Source organism: Motacilla alba, chromosome 2 (genome assembly GCF_015832195.1).
Source record: "Motacilla alba alba isolate MOTALB_02 chromosome 2, Motacilla_alba_V1.0_pri, whole genome shotgun sequence".
NCBI lineage: Eukaryota > Metazoa > Chordata > Aves > Passeriformes > Motacillidae > Motacilla > Motacilla alba.
In genome coordinates, this window is record NC_052017.1 from 138,535,099 (window position 1) to 138,561,849 (window position 26,751).

At 36.3% G+C, this 26,751-nt stretch overlaps 1 protein-coding gene across 3 annotated transcripts in view; it reads right to left on the minus strand.

Moving 5' to 3' along the window:
* Window positions 1-26,751, minus strand: part of TAF2 (TATA-box binding protein associated factor 2) — a 60,743-nt gene that overhangs the window by 9,028 nt on the left and 24,964 nt on the right. For 2 of the 3 annotated variants that reach the window (XM_038129263.1, XM_038129261.1), the window contains exons 13-25: window positions 25,582-25,696; window positions 25,372-25,481; window positions 24,666-24,731; window positions 22,768-23,020; window positions 19,138-19,278; window positions 17,697-17,807; window positions 16,165-16,358; window positions 15,473-15,612; window positions 9,752-9,821; window positions 8,083-8,192; window positions 5,558-5,787; window positions 2,795-2,947; window positions 2,278-2,383 (exon numbers count right to left, since the gene is read on the minus strand). In XM_038129263.1, the coding sequence (XP_037985191.1) occupies window positions 2,278-2,383; window positions 2,795-2,947; window positions 5,558-5,787; window positions 8,083-8,192; window positions 9,752-9,821; window positions 15,473-15,612; window positions 16,165-16,358; window positions 17,697-17,807; window positions 19,138-19,278; window positions 22,768-23,020; window positions 24,666-24,731; window positions 25,372-25,481; window positions 25,582-25,696 (1,799 nt within the window). The remainder of the gene's footprint in view (window positions 1-2,277; window positions 2,384-2,794; window positions 2,948-5,557; window positions 5,788-8,082; window positions 8,193-9,751; window positions 9,822-15,472; window positions 15,613-16,164; window positions 16,359-17,696; window positions 17,808-19,137; window positions 19,279-22,767; window positions 23,021-24,665; window positions 24,732-25,371; window positions 25,482-25,581; window positions 25,697-26,751) is intronic. The other variant, XM_038129264.1, reaches the window with a different exon arrangement.

The following is a 26,751-nucleotide window of genomic DNA, read 5'->3' on the forward strand; positions in this document are numbered from 1 at the left end:
AACCACAGATACTACAGGACCCAATGTGAACTTCTTCCTGGCAGCTGCTTTTCACATGCTGTGTTCAGCTGATGACCTAACACTTCATGTGACACGGGGACAGAGCCCACAGCTGGGGGAGGAAAACTGCGGGTGGACTAAGAGCTCACTCCTTCCAAGTAGGAGTCAGAACTGAGGCAGATTTACTAACAAGACATTGAGGCCGTTTCAGAACCTCCTGTCAATCTATTTCACAATAATCACTCCCTGAAATGCACCCATCCTCCATCACTGTTGTAAAACCTCACAGGCCCTGGGACTCCTTTGTAAAACAGAACACTCCTATGTGTGAACAATTTTATTTATGTATGCTTTCATTTTTCCCCATCTGTTTCTTCTCAGCAGTATACCATTTCCTAAAGATTGAACTATCTTTATTTACTCAGTCTGTAATTCATAGATCTCTGCTTCTGAGAAAAATGCCATGAATAAGAAACAGGTGAAATTTTAGAAGCAAAAAATATGTGAAGTGGAACTGTTTCTAACCACACAAACCAAAAAAAAGAATAAAATAATCCAAAGCGTTTCAAAATAATGCTTTTCAAAGGCTTAGTATTTGAAATGAATTCTGGTGCAAAACCTGGCATTTGTCTCATTTATTACCTGGGAAAGAAAATGCATTACAGTGTGCTGAATGTCTAAACAACAGAGGTGAGAAGGTCATTCAAGACACAAGTGAGACTTGAAGTAGCTTGTGTCTGCTGTGGGTCTATAAAAGCACCAGTTAAGTGGCCATTGCTCCACTCTTGGTCAGATTTTACCCTTCCTGACCCCCAGCACAAACTTAATCCACAACAGTCCCAGAGCACGGAGCTGGCGCACAGAGGGTCCCCTAAGTCCTATTTCTGACGTATTTGGCAGAGTTTTGTTTATGACTTTATATTCCATAGAGTGTGTAAATCTAGTGAAAAAGTTGTTGCAAAATATCACGTAAGAGTTATAAATACTAATCCTCAGCAGATCAGCTTTGCACTTGCATGCCCCGGATGCATTATTCTTTGCCACAACAGAAAATGTGATGGTTGACCATAACATTGAGAACAAAACTCAAAGCAGCTCTGAGAGGTTTAAACTAAAGCTTTGCAGATATAGGCTCCTAAGTTCATGAGAGTAACCTATATGCAGCCTGCTCCTTTACCCTGCTGAAGTAAGTCAAAATGCCGTGGGTTTTGCTACTCTAAATACCTAACAGCAAAGCTGTCCTGGTGGAGTTGGCTGTAGGCACACATTATTAACTGAAGGCCATCTGGAATCCAGAAACTAGACCTCCCTGTGTTTTAATGTCCCCATATGACCTTACTTTCTTAGCTGAGAAGTGACAGCCATTACCTTTTATTAAAAAAAATTCAAAAGAAAGAAATAAACTCCCTTAGTGGCTAGAGCATCTGCCAAAGAAGGAAAAATGTTATGTGCAAGGTTCATAATGGAGTATGAGCCTCCAGCTTCTGCACCACTGACACCAAGGAACCAACCTCAGCAGGATCCTCAGAGCAGGAGCACCCACCAGCCCTTCTCTTAAATGGGGCCACTAAACTGCCCGGTCACAGAGAAAGCAGGTAAGGTCACTGGTCAGCATAGCTCAGGACCTAGGGCAACTCAAGATGGAACCAACATTCCAGATCCTGCTGCTAAGGTTTGTTTCTGTTTTACACTAGGCAGTCACTGGATAAAAACAGAAAAACAAGCAACAGGGTAATTACTCTGAAATCTAAAGCCAAAAACTTAAATGAAACAATTTTACTCACAAATCCAATCCTTTCAACTTTGGAAAGCCCTTCTAAATATCTTTGAGGCTTTAACATTTGCTAATGTTAAGTTATAAATCATTAATATTTGAGGGTTTTTTTACCTGAGGAGTCTTGCCAATTTTTTAACCTTCAAAATTGTAATTTTTTAAACGACACCAATGGCAAAACAAGTTTTACCTAATTGCTTATGAGATTCTACTTAAACTTTGTGCTCTTCTATTCATTCCTTAGCTTTTCACTTTCATAAGCATGATTTATACTTGTCTTACTTAGATATGTGTAAAAATACACATGTATACACTTATATATGCATCTACTGAAACCTGAAGAATGCCAGGTTCTTATGCACCCTTTCTGCAGTTCCTGGAACTCCAGTAACATTTAACACTTACCAACACTGTATGTATGGAAATAAGCAGCAGCAAAAAACACCTCACAACTAAAGTAGTTAAAAAAAATACAACCACTTTGCCTATAAAGTTACTCATACCTGGTGTGGATGGTCTCTCCAGCATATTCAAATGATGGTAAATGAAGGCTTGGCTGTCATGAACTGTGTCCATATCAATTTCCTCTTCCTCTTGAGAGTTTGAGAACTAAGATATCAGGGAAAAAAAATAAGCAGATGCTAATAACTCAAAAAAACATTACTAAACAGAATTTAAAATATTTTGTTTTTGAGGTAAACTGGGGGTGAGAGGGAAAGGAAGTGATATCTACCACTGCAAATGAATAAAAATTCAATAAAATTAAAAAGGGTCAGTGTCTTTCCTTCTTTCTAATTTACTGTGAAGCTGTGTGAACAAGAGCATTATCTGTCAACTTTAGCTCTTGCCAGCCAATAAAGAATCTGATAGGAAATGATTTTGCCAAAGTAAGCAAAACAACTGCTGTACATATATACACATGCCTTTTGTTTCAACACAGCTTCAAGGGAAGCCAGCAGACGCCACTGCTGTTATTCTGAACACCCTACACATTGTGCAAGTTGAATTTCCATTTCTTACTCTGATTTTGAGTTTGACTTTACTGTCTTCATTCTTCTCTAGTATTTGCCCTGGCTCCAATGGAGACCCGAGTGGCATATCAGCCTTCCTCTTCACCCCCTGCTGATGACCAGAAATGCTGGATGCTGTTTCCTTAATAAGATGATCATCCTCCTGAAGCAGCATTAAAAGACCAAAATTAGAAGATAGCAAGATCCATGTTTCAGAGAAAGCGACCTGATACCTGAAAAATCTTCTGAGTAAAGTGGGTGATTTGAACAAAGTTTTCTCTGTAGTTCTGGCAAGAAGTATTTTCTAAAACCCTGTATGGATTTGTGCCAACCACTCCTACAAACATAGTTTCTCTTTACTTCTATCCCTGCTCCCTCTGCATATCTAGCATTGGCATCTTTTCTGTCGCTTCTCACAATCATGGTACTGTTGGTGTGCAACAACATTTGCTGCCTCTGAATAGCCTGTCTATAAATCTGTGCCTTGCAGACTCTCCTCAGGACAAATCTCAGTTGAAAAACTGTGATAGCCTCTGATCTACACATGGGATTTAGCAAATCTTCTTTTAGTTTGTTTTAAAAGCTAAAGCTTACTTTACTTAGTACAAATCATAATGAGTATTTATCATTTTTTTCTTTATTTTACAACAGTATTTATTAAAAAATAATAAAACTGTTTTGTAAATTACTGCTTTGATTATAAAAAGAACAAGGTCAAAGAAATAGAAAAATAGGAGAGTCTCCTAAGTTACACATACAGTAATGAAAATAGGAGATAGGTGTTTCAACAAGTCCAACAGACAAAATTTAGAAGGGAAAATAAAGCATCCACAGAAGCAAACATAATTAAAAGCTCACTAGAAACTATAAAAGGCATATATACCATATACTCTCAAGGGCATATACAGTTCCCCAAAACTGCTCTTCTTCTATCCTACAAAGGGCACTCTAGCCCCACATACTCTTGCCCTGAACAATTCAAGTTCCATTTTATGAAGTGGTAACTTCAATCATCCTCAGCAGCTTCAGTGGCATTACTCTATCAGTACTGATTTTAACATGTTTTTGCTCTCAGTGTATGTCTACTTTAAAGAATCTAGTTAATCTGATAAATTCTATCACACCTATTTACTCTTTTTTCCCCTCAAATATGCATTTCCCTTTTTCATCCCTACTACTTTGTCCAAGGCACTGCTATTGTGAAATGCTTCTGGATTAACTTCGTCTGACATAAGAGGCAGTCTTTGTTTTTACTACTGGAAAATCAGTTCCCTGAATTTTGGGGGAGTTACAGTGGAAATGGTAACCTTAAGGTAGGAGAATGAAGATGAGGAATAGGAGAAGATACAAGGGATGAAGGACAAACTTGAGGCTTATACCAGTGCTGTATTTCCACACCAGTGCAAGCCAGTACGCTGCTAAATGAAGCAGCCTCATCCACACACAGTTCTGTCCTGGGGTGCCACGAGCATTTTTACAACTACGAGACAAACTGGCTCAGGAAACTGAAATATCTGTTCATAAAAAGGTACTGTTCAACCAGATCCTCCCTGACCCAGCTCACTACTGCAGCAACCACTACTATGCTAGCACAAAGAGAAGAATGTTTAGGAAATGAAAAGTTTAGGACAAGAAGCGTTAAGAGGAAATCTTTTGGTAGTATGGCTGCAAAAAAATTCTGGGTGTTCACTGAACTGCAGCCTAAAAATCTGCCAACAAATTAAATGCCTCCTGCTATTTAATTCTAATGATTAGGTGCAGCACATTAGGACTTACTACATGCTCTGTAAATATGCAGGACAGGTCTAACAATATCTGACTCTACCAGCATTTTCTCCCCCTGCTGGAAAGGGCCTGCAGGGTACTGTTCATCAGTACTCTCAGCATACTTTTCAATAAAAACTATTTAGACATTAACTATGGGACTGAAAATAAGAGTAAACCATCCTATTCAAAAGGGTGGAAAGACTTTCAAACATGCTAATCACATGCTGGTTTTGAAACTATTAAGAAAAAAATCACTTATTATTTCCATGTCTGTTGATTTTTCCCCCCCTCACAATTAAATTTGTCCAACAAAAATACTTGGTCTTGCAGCAGTGGCAGTTATTCTTGAGGAAAGTATGACCTTAATAGTTTATAAAAAATTATTTTCTAACTACACAATGGAATATGTGTTAGTACTGAAGCCTCCAAATCCAGAAAGATACCAAACTGAATGTATGCCATTCTTCAGAAGTTGTTACAAATCCTTCAGAGCACAAAACCAAAATGTCAGATTCAAATGTTCAATGCAGATGTGTTAAAATTTCAACTTTCACATCACTTTAAGTTGTTTAAAATGAGGAGTATCTATGTATTTTAAGATGCAACAGATTTACTGATAAAAGGTTTTGTTTTGGAAAATTGGATAACTTGCCTATAAGAAACAGTCTCGTGAAAAAAGCTTTCATCACAGCATCAAACATTTCTGTGAATCACTTCATATCTCATAAAAAATACATAAATTTTCATAAAGAACAGAAATGATGAGACTAGAAAAAAAAACAAACAAGTAAAAAGCTTGCATATGAGATGCAAAACAGTTAAAAAATGACCAAAAAGTCATGGTATACGCCAGCTTTTCAAGTGGACAGAATAAAGAGAGCAATGAGGTCAGAAGGTAGCTTAGGTAAAGGATGAGAGGCTTGAACACAATACAAAAATAAATCAGCAACCCATGCAAGAACTCGGAGCCAGCTGAATAGGATGGATGCAGATGGTTTGTGCTTACGGTGTTCTGAAATCCTACTGACTGCCCATGATTGTTAGAACTGTTCACAGGTTCCTGATTATTTGCAACTGATTCAGGGATAATCGTTGGATTGAGTACAGCCTTCTTTTCCTTCAGGTTAAGAACAAGTCCAAGCTCTGGTAAAGGTAAACAGGAAGGTCTGCTGAGGCCAAAGAGTGTGAAATAGAGGTCCACAGCACCACATCGTAACCTCCAGTCATGTGAAGTTCCTAAAATACAAAAGAGATTGTTAATACAGAGATAAAATCTCCTACTCTCCCACAAATATAACAGCTTAAGTAATCCAGGCCCACCAGAGTATGACGTTTTCTGTGTTTAAGATACACTTCCTTCATTATTCCTGCCTCTTATTAGCTCTTACTCACTTGCTTTCTTTTAAAACTTTTTTTATTTTTAAACTTTGCTGTTTAAAAGGAAGGCTTTAAGTTTCCTGGGTTGTAAGTTGGACACGTTTAGTAGAACAAGACTGGAAAAGTAAATGCTATAATAACATAATGAAAAATAAAAGAAGAATAACCACACCCATATGCCTTTATTTTTCAAGTTGCACTCTTAAGTTTTTCTACTGGACAAGTAAATAGAAGACTTTGTTACCAAACTGGCTTCCTGTATCAATGGATTTGGTTGCATTTGCCCATGTACTCCACAAAACATAGTAAGAGCTTTAAGCATGACTAAGATTTTTACTCTCTGGAAACTGCACTGATAAGAGAAATGCACAAGCATGCTTTTTACCATCATTACTACGTCATGAACTGAATACTCAATACTTTAATTTGTATTCATACTCAAAGTATGTATTCTTACTGCAAAAAGCAATGCTTTATTTTTTATTATTTTTCACTACAAACTGTGTACTGCTTTAATATCTACATACACAAATGGCCTAAGCACGTTTGGCACCAGTCACAACAGAAAGACATTTAACATCTGGTGCAATGCTGCAAATACAGCAGTTCTGGTGTTAACCCAGCCCTGCTCTTGACTGATTGCAAGTTTATTGAACATATTGTTCCCCAAGAGGAATTGAACTATATCTGGTAAACAAGACACAGATGTGCCAACTGCCATATTAATGTGGCTGTGCAAGACTTAACACAAAATAAAATTACAAGATCTATCCCTGTAAATACTAGTTTTATGGGGCCAAAATAGTGTTTGGAGTAAGCTTAGCTTGCCCTTACCAGTTATAAATTAGCAGCTACACATACCCAGTTACAAATGAAAGCAACATGAATATTAACCTGGACATTTCTAACATTAAAATACTCGCCAGAGAATGACACATTCAAAAATATTAATTTTAGAACTATTATGATATTATCAATTCAATTCAGATTTACACAGAAAAAAAACCATTACATATACCAATCAAGAGTCTGTTCTCCATTACATGTGCTTATGTTAAATGAAAGCAACTCATGATTCTAGAATCATGCACCTTTAAATCTGGCTACTAGCTTGTCACACATCAACAATTTTTTTCTAAGGCACCCTGGAATGCCACAGTTACCCCTTACAGAAAATTAACTGAAACATTTTGTCATCTTGAGGCATAGAAGTTTAGGTGCTTAAAGGCCCCATGAACCTTAATAAGCATGTATATACCCTATTTGTTACTTGCAAAAAGAGGTAATGCTTGTAACACTGCACACACTCTTCTCTCATGAAAAAGCAAAAACAAACTCTCTGATGGGAACATCAAATTGTTTATTTTCTGTGTCTGACACTTGGCAATTCCATGAAACAAAACTACTAGTAGTCTCCCCACTTCAACCCCTGGAGTGTAGCTGTAAACTTTTAAACACTGAATATAATGACACACAGAGAACAGAAAGCCTGCAATGACCTAAAAAAGCTATATAAATGTTTACATGTAATCTGTGTAGTAATGTGCCAGATGTTAAAGGGCAGTTTTGTCAGGACTGGATAAAACTGCTTCAGTAATGAAGAACAGGTCAATGGTAAAGATGCAAGCCCCTCTCTCACTAGGATCTTTCCTAATCTCACAAGGCAAATTGAGTTTTAGGTCTATAATGCACCTCTAAAAATCTCATTTAAATAATCTATATCAATGCTGTCCTCTCATATTCTCTGAGAGTTATGAAAAAGAGGACAATAAGAGACCATCTAATGTAAAGCAAACTAAGTGTAACACAGACACCGTTATTTGAGAAAACTTCTCAATACTGTATTTGAGAAAACTTCTCAAATACAATTTTGAACATCCAACGCATGATTCTGTGCAGAAGGACATCAAAGCACACTACAACAGTAACCAGAAGAATTAAAAACAAGGTTTGGTAGCCTATGTCACTAAGACTGTTCTGGAAGTACACAGATGATATATTCAGCTTCTGAGACTGGATTTTCAATTTCTAACTACTGAAACTAAGAGAGCTGCTGGCATATTCTGAAGCAAGTTTTTAATACTTATTTCAAAAAAAAACCCCACAATAAAACTGTAACACAATAAAACAACAAACCAATCAAAAAAACCTAACCTGAATTCATCAGTTTCCAAAGCTGATCTACCAAAGCTTCATTACATAAGGGGGACTCCATATTCTTGGTGAAAGGTGGATTCTTAGTCAGCATATCCAAAATCTTATGCCTGAAATACACACAAAAATAATCTTTATTAAATCCAAAAGAAAATCCTTTGTATCCTAAGGATACAAAGTCTGTTCAGTTTGCAATATTCTTACAAACTTATTAAATTTACAGGATTACTTCCAAGTTTTTTAACTAATGTTTTATGCCTTCTTTCTTCTCCCTTCTGTCCACAATATGCATTAGACACACATTTACCATCAGCAGTATAACTCAGAGACAAAAAGTAAGGTGCAAATCAGTAGGATGTTTTTAGACATAACTGTTAACAGTTGTAGGCTACATCAAGCTCTTCTGTTTAGTAATGATCTTTCAATCTTTTTTTGCACACTGACTTGGAAGTTTACCAAGAAGATGTAACACTGGCAAATAAACTCCTAACATACTGATACCAAAGAGTTTTTAAATAACTGTAAATGTTTATGACTCACACAAAATGGCAGGCCCAAACCAGTGACTCGCACATTTTCCTGGAAACAAACACTGCCACCTTTTAAGTTACATTGGTTTCTGAGGATCCTGCACTTACCATGCTGCTTACAATATTTACAGACTGAACTGAAAGGAGATACAGTTTTGTTTCTTCAAACTTGGCCTTGAAAACATTTAATGAATTCTTTGTTTCATTACTTATTATTTTAACAATTTTTTTCTGTATAGCCAGCTTTCACCTTGGTGTCTGACACATTTGGAACTAGAAGACTCTTGCAGATACTTCTTTTTTTTGCATTTTCTTTTAGAAGACACTAACATATTGCACTCAATTCAAAATTTAAACTCCTCTTTAAAAGGATACAAGTAAAATTAAATCTCCTTCTTTAACTGAAGCTAAACCTGTATTTATTTCCATTAAGAAGAATGACAGAAATGAAACAGAACAACCTTGCAGCTATGGTATTTGTAAGAAATCACCCACATAGAGAGAGTAAAAGTAGTATTATTTAACTTTGAAACTCAGTATTTCAATGATGGTCATAACAATAAAGTGTTGGGGAAAAACAATTATTATGAACCTTGGTGTTCACAGGTTTGTAATGAACATGCTAAAATACCCAACCATTAATGAGAAAATGAGGTTGAAACAAGAAATACTAGAAATTTCACCACATTTTCACATGATCCTTTCACCCCATCTACAGTCTGACAATTGCTTTACACCCCTTGGTGTCCAAATATTGTGTGCACTATGTCTCAGCCTCTGGCTTTTCTAAATATCACTAAATCACTTTTCTAAATATTACTATCTTTTTTGCCATATGCAACATCATATTTATACACTTTATTTATGATCAGGAAATAATCTCTAACTTCAGATTTCTGCCACAAGGTAGAACAAAAAAGACAAAAATAACATAATGCAGAATAAGAACAGAATATCCTAATTTTTGAGATGTGAACAGTTGAAACATCTAAACATGTTTCAATTATGTAAAATAACAAGAAAGAAAAACTGTTTTGTGAAGAAGCAATTAAGGATCTGATCTATTTTAGTGATTCCAGGTGAAGAATTTACTTAATAGCCTCAGCATTAGTAAAAAACCTGTCTCTTTATGAACTCACCTTATGTAGGGCACAGGATCACTTTGAACCATAGACAGTAGCCACTGTAATTCTTCATAGCTCCTATCAACTGCAAAGCAAAATAAAACAAAATACCTATTAATATATATAAACTGGAAGGATTTTGATGAAAACTATCATGAGTTCCTGAATTAGCTAGCACATAAAGAACATGAATCATTGCAACTAAAGAGGAATTCCACTAATTATAGAGCAAATTCAAAGTAAAAAGTGTCTTACTTTACATGGAAATAGAAACATTTACAAAACTCTTACATGCTTCAATTGTTCAATAACAACCAATTTGACTATTTTTATGAGCACTGATTGGGGAAAACAGAGTAAAGGCTCATCTTGATATTGTGTACTTCCTGAAATGAACACATTCAAATATCCTTTCAAGAATCAGAAGCATAACATCTTCTGTAGCAAATATACAATTCTCATACACGGGAATCTGTGAAAGATTACTATCTTTACATAGGACAGAAAGAGGACAACAACAGGGCTTATATAGAACTGCAATCATGCTCCCCTCATTACCCTTCATTAGTTTTACAAATCATTATACTTTGCAGCTAAAATGGATTTTGAAACCTATCAGCACATGCTTGTAGAAAATTGAAAACAAAGTCAGCTTGTTAGTTTGAAATGTAACTTACATTACAAAATTCCTATGATTATCAGAGTAATATTGCAAAATAGGAAACTACATGGGAAATCATTATCACTCATTACACAAAACATGAAAGAATTTTTATTGTGATCTTTTTGTCAGGCACATAACTGTAAGATTTTTACAGCAGTATTCTCATTTCTTCAAAACAATGAAGACAGCGTATTAATCATTAAAGAATAGAGAGGTCCAAAACCATTTCTATTGCTTTCTATCTTGTGATCCTAGCAATGTATTTCTTTCTTCCCCATGCCAATTGTATTTTTAGCTCTAAATACCTCAGTTCAACTTTTCTTCCTTATTTTGGTTTGTTTTCAGTCAACAATTTTAAAATATAACTTCCTTAGTCCAATCAATTCTAATACCTATTATTTTTTTTGTAATTTCACTGGAGTAAGTTGTTTTTAACAGAAGAGGCATTTATTTATAATGTAAGAACCAGTACTTCATTCTATTAAAAGTTTGAAAAATGCTTTGGACAACTAGAACCCCTTCCTGGGCTAGGAGAAGCAGCTACATTAAAATACTGCTTGGAGGATGGCTGGAGAGTCTTCCGCAGGCCACTTGCAAGTCAGCCCTGCTCTTCCCACAATCCAGCCAAAACAAAACTGGTTACACTGGTGAGGCTCCACTAAGCCCTGTGCAGAGGCAGAATGTATTAGCTCACACAGTGACTTCAAAGCATGGCTACACAGTTCTGGATGATGCCAGAGCAAATCTGTATCCAAACAGATCAGAATTACAACCTCAGATTGGCCTTAAAAACCAGAAACCATTGAAAAACTATGCAGAGAACATACTTTTAAGGGATTAGTGATTTCCTGTGCTCAGCTCAATGCACAGCTGCTCTTCCTGGCTTGGGACAGAAGGCAGCTAGAACACTGCAAACAAAAGTTGTTTTGCATGTAACAAAAATAGCACTTTATTACCACACAGCAAAGAATTGCAACACTGCAAACATGAAGTCACAATCATTAGCAAATTATAATTATTTTGACTAACAAAAGGGATTTTAAAATGCTTTTTAATTAGAAAATGAATAGTCTGGGAGATTATTCCTTTAGGCTGATCGTACTGGATAACAAAAGCAGGTAACACCACACTTTTGTGATTAAAAGAAAAATAATTGTGTTTTAAACTTATTTCTGCTAGAAATGAAGTAAGTCTTCCCTGCTATCTGCTTTATAGTGTAAACTAAGCCTTGTAGGCTTCCAAAGCTTTGCTACTAATGCATTCAACCTGCTCTTCAAATTTATATAGGAACTATGAAACATTTTGGACAGAAACGACAAATTAAACCTGACCTCAGGCAGAACAAATCTTATTAGCCAGAAGAACCATATACCAGGCCTGGTTTGGAAACCTCACAAGATCATCTGCTCCAGCCTTCCATGGGAAAGGGAGCCTAGATGAGATTATCTAGCACTCTCTGTCCAACTGCATCTTGAAAACCTTCAGCAGTGGGGACTCCACCACATCCCTGGTGAGGCTGTGCCACTGACTGATAGCTCTCACTGCAAAAAAATTCATTTCTTGTATCAAGATGAAACATCTCTTGGTGCAACTTGTATTTGTTAATCCTTCTCCTCTCCATGTGGAGGAGAGAGACACTCCATCCACTTTGCAGCTGCGCTGCTAAGTACTGGAGTATTGTGACAAAGCCCACCTAAGCCTTCTATTACTGAGGGAGAAAACAGCTAACTCTGTCACTCCTCCCATACAGAGCAGGTCCTGCACCCCTCTGATAATCTTCATGGCTCCTTTTTGGACCCTCTGCAGTCTGCCCGCAACTTCCTTGAATTGTGAGGGCTGCAACTATACACACTGTTTGAAGTGCAGACTGAGTACAAAGTAGAGTGAGATGATGACATCTCGGTCTCATTACTGTTGCCCCTGCAGAGGCAGCCCAAGATCTGATCAGCTGCAGCCACACACTGCTGACTCATGGGCAGCTTCTCATCAACTAAGACCCCCAGGTCCTTTTCAATGATGCTGCTCCCCAGCCAAAGATCCTGCCCTATTCTAGGCTCTTTGGTTATGTTGTCCCAGGTGTAGGACCTTGCACTTGTTCATCTTCATCCAGTTCTTGCTCTCCTGCTCTCCCAGCCTGTCCAGGTCTCTCTGTGAGATGTTTCTCCCTTCTGACACGTCCACCTTGCCACCCGCATTCTCATCAATAAACCTGGTGAGGCTGCTTTCAGTGCTGTTCTCCACATAATTTCTGAAGGTGCTCCCTGGGGGATCCATTTGTGAGAGACTGCCAGCCTGAGTGAAAACCACGGATCACCACCCTCTGAGTGTGGCCCATGACCTGAATTCTTACCACCCACTGACCACCATTACCACCCACTGACCACCCATCCTGTCTGTAGCTTGCCAGTTTGTCTAGGAGAAGGCTGTGGGAGAAGCAACATGTGTAGATTTTCATACTTCTGGTAGATATAAACACATAGGATTGCTTTCTGAAACAAAAATCCCCTTGCAATTTTTTTTCAAATTACAAGCAGTGTTGTCGCAGTTTTCAATGGCAGCAGAGTATCTTTGACACTGAACATTAACATTCATCAAATTTGATAATGGTTATTTATTTAATTTGTTATCTCTTCTAAGTTTGCAACTGCCTTGTTCCATACAAGTAACTATTAATAGCCTTATAGCTCTCGCAAGTCAACTTCAAAAAAGTTAATAAACCCTGTTCACTTCAAGCCACTTTAGATAAACTGTCCAAGCCCTTCTATGCTGCCTCAAGCATTTTAAAAAGTCACCATTTCTCAAAAAAACCCTTGCTATTAATGGCAAAGAAAACAAGTTATTCAGTTCCATGGAGAAATTATTTCTTTTCAAGTAACTCAAAAAAAGGTAGTGTTATTCCTACTCTGAAAGTTCCACCCAGAAAACACAGACTTTCCTTTTTATGGAAATTACAAAATCTGTCAGCTTCCTTTACAAGAACTGTAAAAAGCCAGCTTTGGCACAAGCAACAGGCATTGATAGCTGCTGGTTTGCATCCAGTGTGAACTGGAAACCAGGTAACCAGGAACAACGAGAATCAGATCTCTTGGCAATAGATGGCCAATCATTTCTCCTTCCAAAGCCAGGTTTAGGGCTCTACAAGACAAGCACTGCTAACTTCTCTCTGGATAGAGGAACAAGTCAGTTGGCACACTGAGTTTCTGGATCATCCCTCCACCAAAAACCCACCAGTCTTACAGCAGGAGCAGAAGCTCCTGTGCTCAGTGCTGGAAGCTTGTATTTGAGAAATGACTGATGACCAGCTAGATTGTAGGCTGTGTGGTGAATTGTAGTGACTTTGTAGAAGATAGATATTTGCATCTGCTACCTCTGCATCAGAGGAAAAGCTGTTAGCAAGGGCAAGGCAGTTAGGTACAGCAGCATTCTAGTCTGTCATTATCAGATCTCACAGTGAGCTCAGTCAAAAACTGTTCAGCTCAACCACTGATTTCAAGTAAATCTACTACTTTTCAACACTCAAGTTTTAGCTTCCTGTAGGTTTCAAGCAACTTACCCTATTATCTTGCTTATACAACACCCCATTTGATCAGCTGTTTTAAAGATGTATTTTATTACTTTGTAGTACAAAGACTTTCTCATTCGAGCCAGTTATTAACTATAAAAGGTCAAGAATTTAATGAGAAAACATTATTTCTATCAGTTTGTCTTTCCACAGGGTGGGATGAATTAGTGAGGAGATTCTTCTAAAGGAAAAGAGTTGATGAGTAAGCTTTCTATTCTCCAGCAAATATTTCCACTAACATTCTATGAAGGGTGGAAAAAAGCAATTAGCCCACCAGAGAGAGATAGGCACAGCACTAGCACAGTTCTGAATTCTAGCTGTGTCTCACTCACAGGATCACCAAGTGGTCTGTGTGCAGTATTAAGGATACAGAGTGTCTGGTGGATTACAGGAGGGAGCCTGCTGGGTGCACAGCCTCCCTCACAGGTCTCAGCTTTTTGGAATGACAGCCTGTTTTCAGTCTGTGACTGGATGCCTGAGTTTCACCAAATGCATTCACTCAAAGATTCCAATTGCCTTAAAACCTCCTACTGCTTATCTAGTTTGAGAAGTCTCTGGACAGAGAGACAGGAGTAATGTCAAAGCAATACAGCCCTTAAAAGAAAGGAGAAAACAAATATTTGTGTGACAAGCAAAGGAAACTCTCCTTTATCCTGAAAACAAAGCAAACCCACAAAATCTGAGACAGAATCATTAGAAATCTAGATCCACCAGTCTGCTGCAGAGGAAGAACTGAAGGATATGGCCACTTTGAAAGGTATAAATCTCCAAACACAAAAGTACTACAAATCTGCTGAAAAAAGAAAGACTAACCCAAATAAATGAACAGGACAATATAATACTAAATTAACTTTATGTAATGCAAATCACTGAAGCTGTAATTTCTAACTGCCATTAGAAATCTCTCATATTGAGCATTTAAGAAATTGTCCAGGGATTTTTTTTTCATGGACCTGCAACAGTCAACTAGGATAAAGGTAATATTAAAAGAATGTAAATATCTCACAAACATAAGCTATGCATAAGGAATGGCAAAACAGAATCAGCCAAAATATCTCTACAATAATCTAAGTTTCCAAAATTTATAACCACAACATGCATGCAAAAAGCACATTAAGCACATTAATGCAAAAAGCTCATTAATTAAGATATTAGGAAAAAAGTAAAACAAAATCAATGACTTTGACTAGCAATTATGGCTGAAATCAACTAAATCAAAGTCACTGAAGTGTTAAAGACAAATTGCCAAATCCTCTTACTGCCACTCATTATTTCAAAACATTGGTATCTGATTCAATTTGCAAAGCACTGAGAAACAATGCTCAGCACATCTTCATAACACTTGTACTTGCTGTGACAAAGCAATAATAGAAATCTCAGTTTCTTACTAATACACCTGTCACTATACAAGCTCTTCTGGTGGACACTATTTCAACCTAATATTAATGAGGTATGCATTACATTTGTATGAGAATTGTTACAAAATGTCAAAATACTTGGAAAAAAGTACCTTTTGTATAATCAACAACAGCCTCCAGCGCTGCTATCCGGACATCGACGAAGTGCCCGTACTCTGCGTATGACTTGAAGAGAGCAGGATCACTTGGGACATGACCATTCTTCTGAAGCACTCGAATAGCTTTTAAACAGCTAGAAATGGTAGAAGAGTAAAATATACATCAGCTTTATGGAATACCAGCCAAGAAAAATAAAATTACTTTCTTCCAAATCAAGTACTGCAAATCTTCTGAATTATGTTATCCAAATTAACATGATTAACATGTTACAATTTCTTTCACAGCCTTAACATACAGCTCTTATTATCCCTGAATTAGGCAGAAACACAAACAAAATTTTCCACCCTGTCAAATCCATTGCTTGGTTTCAGTACAGCCATGATAACTTAGAGAAAACACAGCTCAGATGATGTTGCATGCCCTACGGTTATTGTTCCAAGGCAAAACTTTCATAAATGCTCTTCTTGAAAGGGCATGGGAAGATCAAATTATGACTGCTACTAAAGGTCTACACTGACAAAAATTAATGCTGAAAAGTAAAGCAATCAAGACAAACTGGCATTATCAGCTTTTGAAAGCTGAGAGGAATTTGACATTTAAGATTAAGACATATAAGCTAAAATCTCAAAAGCTAACTACAAAAAAGTGCATGAAACCCAAGAAAAGCAGTGTCATTAAACCATACCTGACTGTGATAGTATGCCTGTAACTGGGAAGAAGCTTCTCCATATTCAGAAAACGGGTAATTTCCTCAAGAATAAGTCGTACATCAGGATTTAAGTTATCCAATGTTCGAACTTCATTGTTCACACTGACTGCAGGAGTCACAGAGTTGGCTAGGGCATCAATCAGCTCAGCACGGTAGTAGTTGTCTGAAAACTACATAAAACCAATATTTAACACAAGAAAATATAACAATATATATCCTTTCAAAGCTAAGAAATGCTTAAGTCCTGTTACAGAACAGATCTTAAAACCAAGACCATGGGAGAAACTGCATAAGAAAGGAAAATGGGAAAAAAATGGTTCTGAAAATCATACTATTAACCCAGCCAGCAACTTCATGAGCTTCCGAAGTGAACTAATAAGCTCACTGCTGCTTAGTGAAAAAAATCTTACTTCTTCATCCACCCCACTTACCGGGGTTCATAGTTTCACCCCTTCCATTATGCTGTCTTTTGCATCTGTTGGTTGTGTTAGTAAGCAGCAAAACATATAAAAAAAATTTGCAAAAAACAGAAAGAAGTACTGGATTTGAGTGTTAGTTACTGTAACCTAAACAAACCCAACATCTGTCAGATCCAGCAGAAGATGTTAAACACGTCTAGAAGGGACACATGGAAAGGTGAGGTTGAGATGTCAGCACATCTTTTATGTGACTACTTTTATGTGACCCTTTTATGTGACTACTGATGCTTGCATTCATGTGTCCAACTCTCTACCTCTCCCCATCCATCATCCTTATTTCAGTAACAAGCAGCACGTGTCTTGTTACAGTATGTGTTCTACACACACACACAAAAAAAATGAAGTTTAAGACACATTAGACTGGTTCCAATTCACTTTGGAAACCTAATTGGGAAGATTATGCTAGGCTCCTAGCTATAGAGATGGAATTCTGCATCATTTCAGGATCTTGAAGGTCATTTAATCATCCTTCAGAAGCGGTCTGTTTGGGAAGGAACTTGGGATGACATTTCCAACTCAGATGGTTCAGTTTAGTGATGGACAACGTAAACCTGTGGTTCACCTGTTACTTAACCAGATGAAGATAATCCAGTTCTGTGAGCTAGCAATGATACTCAGAACACAGAATTCCAGAGTCCTGTATACTGTTAAAAAATATTATTTCCTTTCCTTGCTCTTTCAAATACTCCTCTCAAGGTGAAATAAACATCAAAAAACCAGTGCTCAACTTCTCATGCTACATTTTCTCCAAACACTTGGGTCTTTTGAACAAAAAAGAGTGAAGCAAGAAAAGTATGTGTGCAAATGAAGACAAGCATTAACAACAAGCACACAGAGCTTTGACACATCCAAGAAGTGCTGCCATAAAAATTTCAGCTACAGAATGTTCTCTAACATTTACCACATCACCTTTTCATCAACTCTGAGCTAAGTATTTGCAGTAGTGGCATCAAACATCATGCAGCGTACTAAGTAAAACTTTTTTCACCAAAAAAACCAGTAACAGTTTAAAATAAACACTGTCTTTACCTTATTCTTCCTGTTATCGTTGTACTTGATCAAATCCAAAATAAACATTAAGACCTCCTTAGGACAAAGGTTGTGAACATCTCTCAGGAGGGCCATGGCAACAGGCATAGTCTGTGTAATAAAATTAATTAATATCACTCTTTACATTATTGAAATGATAGTGTATAGTGTACTCTGAAAAGAAGTACATCCTGAAAATCAGCAATTAACAAATGTCCAATAGCAGGTGTCTGAAAAGCTGTATTTACATAACTTTTGAAAGTCAGACCATGTACTGTATAATTTTCAGATCAAATAAACTACATAGTTATTGCTCAGTAATTTGTCACAATACAGACATTTAAAAAAAAGTATATCCAAAAAACAGACTCTCAAGTCAAGACACCATCAAAAGGGTATCAAATGAAAAACAATGAGACACAGAAAATGGTGATGGAATTTGAGATAGACACTGAATTTGAGTGTTTTCATGTGAACATGATGTCTAAGCTTCCACTTTCACTGAGACATGTAGAACCAACAGGGTCAGTGGGACCTGAAGAATTATTAGCCAGACAGCTGTTATTCTGATTAGGTATTTATTTTAGAATGAGCTAAGCAGATTTCTAGGCTCCACTCAACATAGATTTAAGAATCATACTCTAGACCTACAAATTTGGCACACAGGATTAAAAAGGGAAAAAATGTAAGATTAGTGGTAAAGACTGAACAATGACAAAAAAAGCAGAAAAATACAAAAAGAAGGTCCAAGAATGACATGAACAATGAAAGTTTTGGACAGGGTGAAAAAACCAAATTTTGAGTCTTCTACAAAATCAGTATGAAATCTATGAAATAAGAACTCAATCACCCAGTCAAGTGAATCTTGAGAGAAAAACATTGTCATTAATCTTGTTATCCAATGAATAACCATAGGTTGCAGCAAAAAAACCTGTGCTAACGCCAAAACAGTGGCAATATGTGATGTTGACAATAGAAAGAAGAGGGCAAGAAGGATTACGCAATGTCTTGAACTAAAAATGTCCACCAATTTAAGAGTTGTATGATTTTGCTTGCAGTATGGTATAACTGCTTTTAAAAAATAAAGGCAGTTACTGAATTCACCTAAAAGATAAAAGTAGTATCCTCCTTAAAGTCCTATTCAAGAATGAGCTCACAAATAATTGCAAGTAATTATATAATAATTTATAATTCCCCATTCTTCTGAAGAAACTGCTAATTTAACTTCAGATAATCAGAAAAAAATAGCTAAGAATTTGTTATTTGATTTTAATAAGATTGAACAAACTGAAGCCTTATGAGAAAGAATCAGTTACTTTGATTTTTATTAAAGAGGAAATCAGGTTTGTGCTATCCACATTCCTGTAACTGTCAATTTTAAGAACATTTTTGTATTTTTGACAATTCTTTTAAAACATTCATTGAGAAAAATAAAATTTACCTTTTGAAGAAAGTAGCTCTGAAAGTTCATGAAGTTGTTGGTCTTCACAATGTTTGGACAAGTCTTACAACAAAACATTCGGGTAAAGAGTGACTTCATGGCTGGTGGTCCTGTCCACGTACTTACCATGGAATTTGCAATCTGAGTAAGTAGGGGGAAGGGAAATCATATTAACATGACCACTGCAAGTTCAGTTTGGCTGTAGAAAAATACACATTTCCCATAATCAAAAAGGGTAATTGCCAAGAACATTCTCTCCTTTAAACAGATACTTACTTTCATGAGTGTATTATCTTATATTAGCTACGTTTTCACTGTCATTCCCAATATATCTTATCTACATTAAAGGTAAGTTTTATGGAAATTGTTCTATTTGGAAGACATCTGCAACTAACTATCCTTCCATGATAAACTTCTGTTCTTAATTATTTTCTCTTTTATATATTTTAGATGAATATTCTGTGTATACTAAAGCCAAGTTCTCTTACTCTACAGAAGCCAGTGATGGAAGGGGATTTTGCAATACCAACTTCCCAAATTTACCCTGCCAGCAACCTCAGCCTAGACTTTAAACAGGATTCGGCCACCCTAAAAATAAAAGACCACCCCTAAAGTTAAAGGCAAGGCAGTCCCCTCTAACATTGTCATTTATTGAAGACTGTGCACTGAGAACAATTTATTGCTATACTCTGCTTTGGAGTAAGACAGTTAAGGTTCCACAAAGACAAAACTGCTTTTTGTGCTTTCCCAGCATCCTGGTTTTCATACGTTTGCTGTAATAAGCACTGCAAGCCTGCAGAGCACCTGTGCCTGCTGATGGTTAATCTGCTGGATGTGTGTGCACACAAACAAATGGGACCAACACACTCTACAATGTAGCAGGAATTCACATTGTTACAGACCCACAAACTAAGGAAAAATCTGTTCTTACAAAGAAAAACCTGAATTTGATGATTTCCTTCTAAATTAGGTAGCTTGTTTCAAAGGCTATTACATATGCAATAAGTGAAGAAAAAGCAAGAGGCTACCTGAAAATGCACAGCAATTCCCTTCATCATTGCTTTTGGAGAAGTGTGGTACTTTATTACTAAAAACCATTTTTCCACTAAGTCAGGCTTCAGAGGAAAGTCAGAGAGGGAAAATACTGTAACTGATCTTCCCCTTGCAATAGCTGAAGCATTTGAACTAAAGATGCAGGTACAGCTTTTTTTGAAAGCTACAATAACTCTTCCTGCAGAGGTAGATTAATCCCAAAGACTGTTTAGAAACCATGATAAAGAACTTAAAACTACATTTACAAAATTTATGTAGCAGTGTCCAATAAAACTCAATCCCCAAAATATCAAAGTGTCCTATGTTTACAAGATATTCACCATTCCATTAATACCAGGGTGTATATTTTAAAAGAGAACTTCTTATTGTAAGCATTTAATTTCACAAAGTCTGTAGATAAACAACTATTTTCAATTAAAATCAATAGTAGTTAAACCATCATCTTTTCAGTATTTTTTGTCTTATTGTGTGTTGTAACTCATTTGATTTTCTCTTTACTGACAGAATCTGATTTTGTAACTTTGTCTACTGAGACATTACACATTCTGAACTAAATCTAACTGCACATTCCCCATACAGTAGCACAAATGACCTGTGTTGCATTATTTCTACTTAAAAAGGCAGGAGGCACACTCCATTTCTGCACCATTCAATTCAGTACAGCATAAAAAGGCAGACTAAGGTTTAACTCTTCATGCATATCTATGAAACTCCTCAAAGTTTGGGAGGGAGAAGTTTGTGATGGTAGCATTTCTATTACATCACCTACACTGCAATGGATCTGAACTGGGAAATCAGCCTGTGTACCCTCAGGAATAGAGATTGTGATACTATCTTCTCCTTTCTCTGTATTTGCTATTTGTCCTGAAGGACTCAGGAATGAGACTCACAGTGTGTGTGCACACATGTTCACACATATCCTTAATTTATCAATAAGGATTTAATATGTCACCTGGATACTTCACTGCTGAGAGACTGAAGTCCTTTTTTACAATGAGGTATACCAAGAAAGTATAGCAAATTCAGTTTGACAATTGCATTGTCACATATAATTTCTCTGTATCAACATGAATACACAGAGAATATCTGACAACAGTAACTGCAACCCAGCTAGAAATTGTAAATCAACAAAAAAGAACCCTCCTCCTGAATAATCATGAGAGACTTCGCTTTTTTCAATAAAGAATACAAATCCTGAATATTAAAAAATTAAACTCAACGACAACAGGAAGTTGAGTTTAATTGAAAAGAAAAATTAAGAAAAAAAGAAAAGAAATTTACTTTTCTTATGAAAGAAAACTAAACTCACCAACAGGAAGTTATTCTTATTAATGTCCTGATGTTGGAATCAGTAATAGAATGTAACAGAATATATTACACTTTCCTTCCAGGAACTTACATGAACATATCTACAACTTTGTTCTGCTATGCTCCTTCACCTTGATTCAATGTCACAGCCATACTTTTTGCTTGCCTTATTATATTTTCTGCAAGTCAACCACCTTATCCACAGACCCAAATTTTCCATACAATTACAACTGAACAAAAACCAGCAATGATTATCTGTAGCCCAACTGCCTAAGAAGCTACAGTAAAGATAAAAAAACTATAGCATTTAAATGTTGCAACAACCACTCTTTTAATATTTACCTGTGGAATATATACTATTAGATATTCCAAGTGAATTTGTTATGAAAAGCATGTTTTAAGTCAGATACTGGCAGCTCCAACACTAGAACATACACTGGCAGTTTCACATCAGTCTTTCATAATTTTAAAATAGTTTGTCAAAAACACTAGGATTTTGAATTTCAAAACATGGCTGAAAGCTTTACTTCTGTATGGGAACTAAATGATTCCAAACAGGTACACAGCAGAAAGCAAGCTATATATCAATAATTGGAACAAATTGTCAATCAATATGTCTCCCTGTGCATAAAAGTAACCAATATGCCATTTCAGAAATTCTTGTTCTTCTGCGTTTCCACCAACTTGTTGTTAAATTAGGGATTTACTAGTTTTCACTCTTAATGCTGATTTTATATCTAAGAAAAAAAAAGATCTTCCCTTTTCAAGGCAATTATTTAGCTTTTTAATAATTAATTGTATCCCAATTTGATATTTATTTTGTGACTCTATTCAATCTGAAACGATACAGAGCAGCAATCTGAAGTTCAATTAGGAAAAGATGAATTTCAGCATTTCAGAGTTCTCAACAGACTGGCCAAGGAACTTCCCACTAAAATAATAAAAAATATACTTTGGTTCTGAAAAAAAAAAAAAGAAACAGAAGTCTTTTATTTCTGCTACTTAATGAAATCTGGAAAAATCCCTTGTGGTTTCCATGTCTGACATCTCAATTTTGACAATTATGAAAGCCTTCTGCAGTCTCCACCATTTACAGACTAAAATAATACAACTTTCCTTTCAAATCAGTCATCTCAAAAATACCTGGCAAATACATTTAAGAAGCTAAATCTCAAGCCAGTTTAGGAACTGTGATGAGTTTTGACTAATTTTCAGCCATTTACAAAGTCTAGTGGATTTCCTCCATTACTCCCATGCACACAACCTCACCTTTGCAAGGCAGAAGCAGGCCAGCATTCTCACCCGGTAGAAGCATTGCTCCTGTTCCAGGATGTCGGTCAGTGCAAGCCGGGATGCCGGAGTAGGGAACTTTTCCAGTGCCAGAATGGCTTCTTCTTGTGCCACCACATCTCTCTCATATCTCAGCTGATACTGCCACATGAAATCAGACTGTTCAAATTCCACCTTCCTCAGTACTGACATATCAGGATCTATTCTTATCCAGAGCAAGGGGGAATCAGCACTAAGACAGAAACAAAAAAACATTACCAGCTTACAAAATTTCAAGACTATAGAAATTCTAAAGATTTTCTAACTTGTTATGAGTTATTTGTAAAGTATTTAAATTCAAAGAACATAACAAAATACAGGTTAGAGAGAACTTTTGAAAGTCTCCTGCTCCAATCTCTTGCTTCTAGGATGGTGATTCGATAGCCTCCCAGGGCAATCTGTCCAAACCTCTACTATATCAAAGTGAATACAGTGTTTTAGTATTTTTAACCTACAGATCTTTGTTCATGGTAAACTACTGTATGATCCCAGTATATTTAATTCTATTTGCTCGGATGCTACAATTTTCCTAACTGATAAGCACTTTATCACCTTCTAAAGGTTAAGACTACCAAAAAAAAACCAAGAAAGAAAATTTGGTGGTAAATACACTTTTTTTAATCAATAGATGTGAAACTCCTTTACAACCACTCACATGCTATGATGTTGAAAGCTGACAAGGGTAACCATAAAAATGATAAAAATCAGGATTAAAGTTATCCTACAGATAAAATGACTCAGTTGTATTCCACCCAAACACACATTTTACACTTTATTATCCACACGGCACCATGACTGCAGAAGTTATGGGAGCAACAAGCACAAATTATGCAATTCATTCTCTTACTCATTTTTCCATCTAAAAATCACAAAATCAAAATACCAACAAGGCATTAAGAGAGAGTTTGGATTGATGAAAAGAGCATCATTATAAATATGATGTGTATTTCTGTATATGTTTGTAGAAAATCCAGAATTGCCACCAAGTTAGTAGCTAGAGGAGAAACAACAGTGAAAGAGCGTATACACAAGATCTAGAAAACAGAATGTGTATAATCACACACGCTTGGAGCAGAGCAGCCCAAACTGGACAGCAGAATGACCACACCACAGATCAGGTTATCAGATCAAATGCAAGTGTCTTGCATGAAATCCTATCCCAGTTCAAAGGTCATTCTAAGATCACTGAAGTCTCAGCTCAGGGTAATGCAGCAGGGACCTGAGCATAAATGATCAAAAATAGTCACAAATATTTAGGGTAATTATCCTTCAATACAATTAAACTATTCATATGTCAACTGTCATACAGAAATGATAGCAATGACTTGCTCAATGTGAATATGTCTCACAAATTTTTTTTCCTCATTGTGTATTAGATGAGAGGTTAAATTTATGAGAATCTGCAACACTTTTAAGGTGACAAGCAATCTACCCTTCTTCAAAGAGACAACACTGGCTTTCAAGAACAGATTATTTACTTCCCTCAGCCAGAAAACAACAAACACCTCCCCTGTCTCTGAGGGTACTACTGGCTCCAAGCCAGTAGTATTGAAAGTTATCATTGGAGATGTGTTAGAGTCAAGTAATTTATTATCACCATACCATGCCCAAAATTTTTTATAAAATTTGGTTATATTGGTTAACCTATTCTTTTTACACTTTGCCAGCATTTCCCCAGCTACAGCAAAAGTTTCAGTAAAGACAGAGAAATGTGGGATAGTCTTGAAAGTTGTCAGTCATATAATAAAGTTCAAGTTTATTATCCAATCCTCCAAAATAGCATGCTTTAGACAAGATGGCTCAGACTCACACTGAGAAACTCCAACAAGCCAACTTACTCCATAGCAGAAAGGTCCATGTCCACCTCTTCTCCATTCATCAGTGGAATCTTTTTTTTCTTATTTCTATCAAAAAAGAGGAAAAAAAAAAGTATTACTTACCAGACTGGCAAATGTATGTTTATAAATGAAGTTTAAGAATGCAAAAGTACTCTGTGCATTTCACCATGCAAAAGCATAATATTCACAAATTTGAGCTACGCATCCATTTCTGTGATTTTTACTCCAACTATTTTTACAATTAAATATAAACATAGAAGTTTGAGAAGTAGAATTCAAAGTAACTATCAAAATACATTAGAAGATGGAGAGACTCTATGAGGGAAGTATGTCACTTTTCTTGTTCCTTGGGTTTACCTAACAGTCCGGCACTCTCTTCACTTGAGGCACTCCTCTGGCCTACATTTGTCTTCCCTCTAATTTGTGATTCCAATTCAAAGACATTTTGAATAATTTGATTAATTAGAGTCTTCATTCAACTTACTCTACATAAATTAGGTCTTCGTAAAACTTCTACAAAATTACTCATAATTAAGAACTGTGTAAGGTTTCTTGCTGTCCTTAAACAGTATGAAATTCTCCACTTACATCACAGGTAAATCTTATTTAGTAAGATTAAGAAGAAGCATATATTTATCATCAAATGCCCTGCATGTTTTCATAAATCCATAGTAAAAATACCTGCAGTTAGTATTTTAGCTCTTACCTTCTGCTTTTAGAATGGCAAGGTATATCATGTTTAAGACTGTTTTCTTCAATCTGCAATGTATGGTTGAATGAGCCATCAAGTTCTTGCACTGTCACTTTAAGAGGACCCTTCAAGTTCACAAGATTTTGTTATTAACATTAAACTTATGCTTATTAATGTATAGACCATACTTGTACATGTAGGTAAAATATGGAAAATGCACCTTACCACGTATTTCTGAGTCCCAGGAGATGTGTAATCTTGTTTTATTTCCAATTCCAATACATTCCGTTTTCTATTAAATGCAAAGCTACCATAAAATTTTACCACTCCACTCTGATCCCTAATAAGCAGTATAGGAATTCTAGCATACAATGCAATAGTTATAAAAATCCATAATTTTCAATTCTTAACACCTGCTTTATGCTTCTTCATTCATAGAATTTCCCATTCCAAGAAAATTTGGAAATGAAATCACTCATGTTCATTCACGAAATTCTGGGGTTTTACATTCTTTAAATTTTTTTTTCTTTCAATAGTTCTTTAATGTCCAGTCATGTCTCTTATGGAGAAAAACCAAAATGCAATGAAAACTACCTAGTACAAAGAAATTAATTATGAAAAACTATTCTGGACTCCACCACATCCAATGTCCTTGGCATGCTCTCAGATAAAGTAATTGTGTAAGACTTCAGTAATTTCAATATGGTTTTACTATGTATTTTAGTTAAATAAAACTAAGGGGAAAATGTAGACATTAGTTTCTGTTTTCTACCCACACTACATTTAACTCCATTATTTTATTGCAGTTTTCCAAACTGGGTCATGTGAACATTCATGTGTGTGTATGAGTTCAGGTATACATGAAAGTATACAATATGAATGATAAAAAGTAACAACCTCACTCTAAATTTTTGCCCAGGCAATGATTTCTTCAAGGCAACTTTTCCTGTGAATAATTTCATCATTCCTTTCTGTATCACAGCCGTTACTACTACTAAAACTAGCCGTTTATAGTAAACTAAAACACTAAACTGAAGCATTTTAGTCTAATGCACAGTCTCACAAGTCTCTGACAAAAGCAAGGGAGGAAAATCTGTTCTTTCATATGAGACAAAAGCAAGGGAGGAAAATCTCTGTTCTTTCATGTCCCAACATTTAAGAGAAGAGCTTCCATATTTAAAGATGCTTCTTCTTGTACAGAGGTATGAACTTTCCTCCCAAAATTTGGCCATCTGGCTTAATACCTCAGACTGGTTCTATTCATGGATGCTGCCTTCATGAAGCTCTGGGACTTTGCCATCGGGTACAGTTTAAGACGTTTTTAGTGGTTTTTCAGCACAAGGTTTACACTCATCATGAACCCAGCCCGTGCTAATGGCATAAGACAGTACTGGT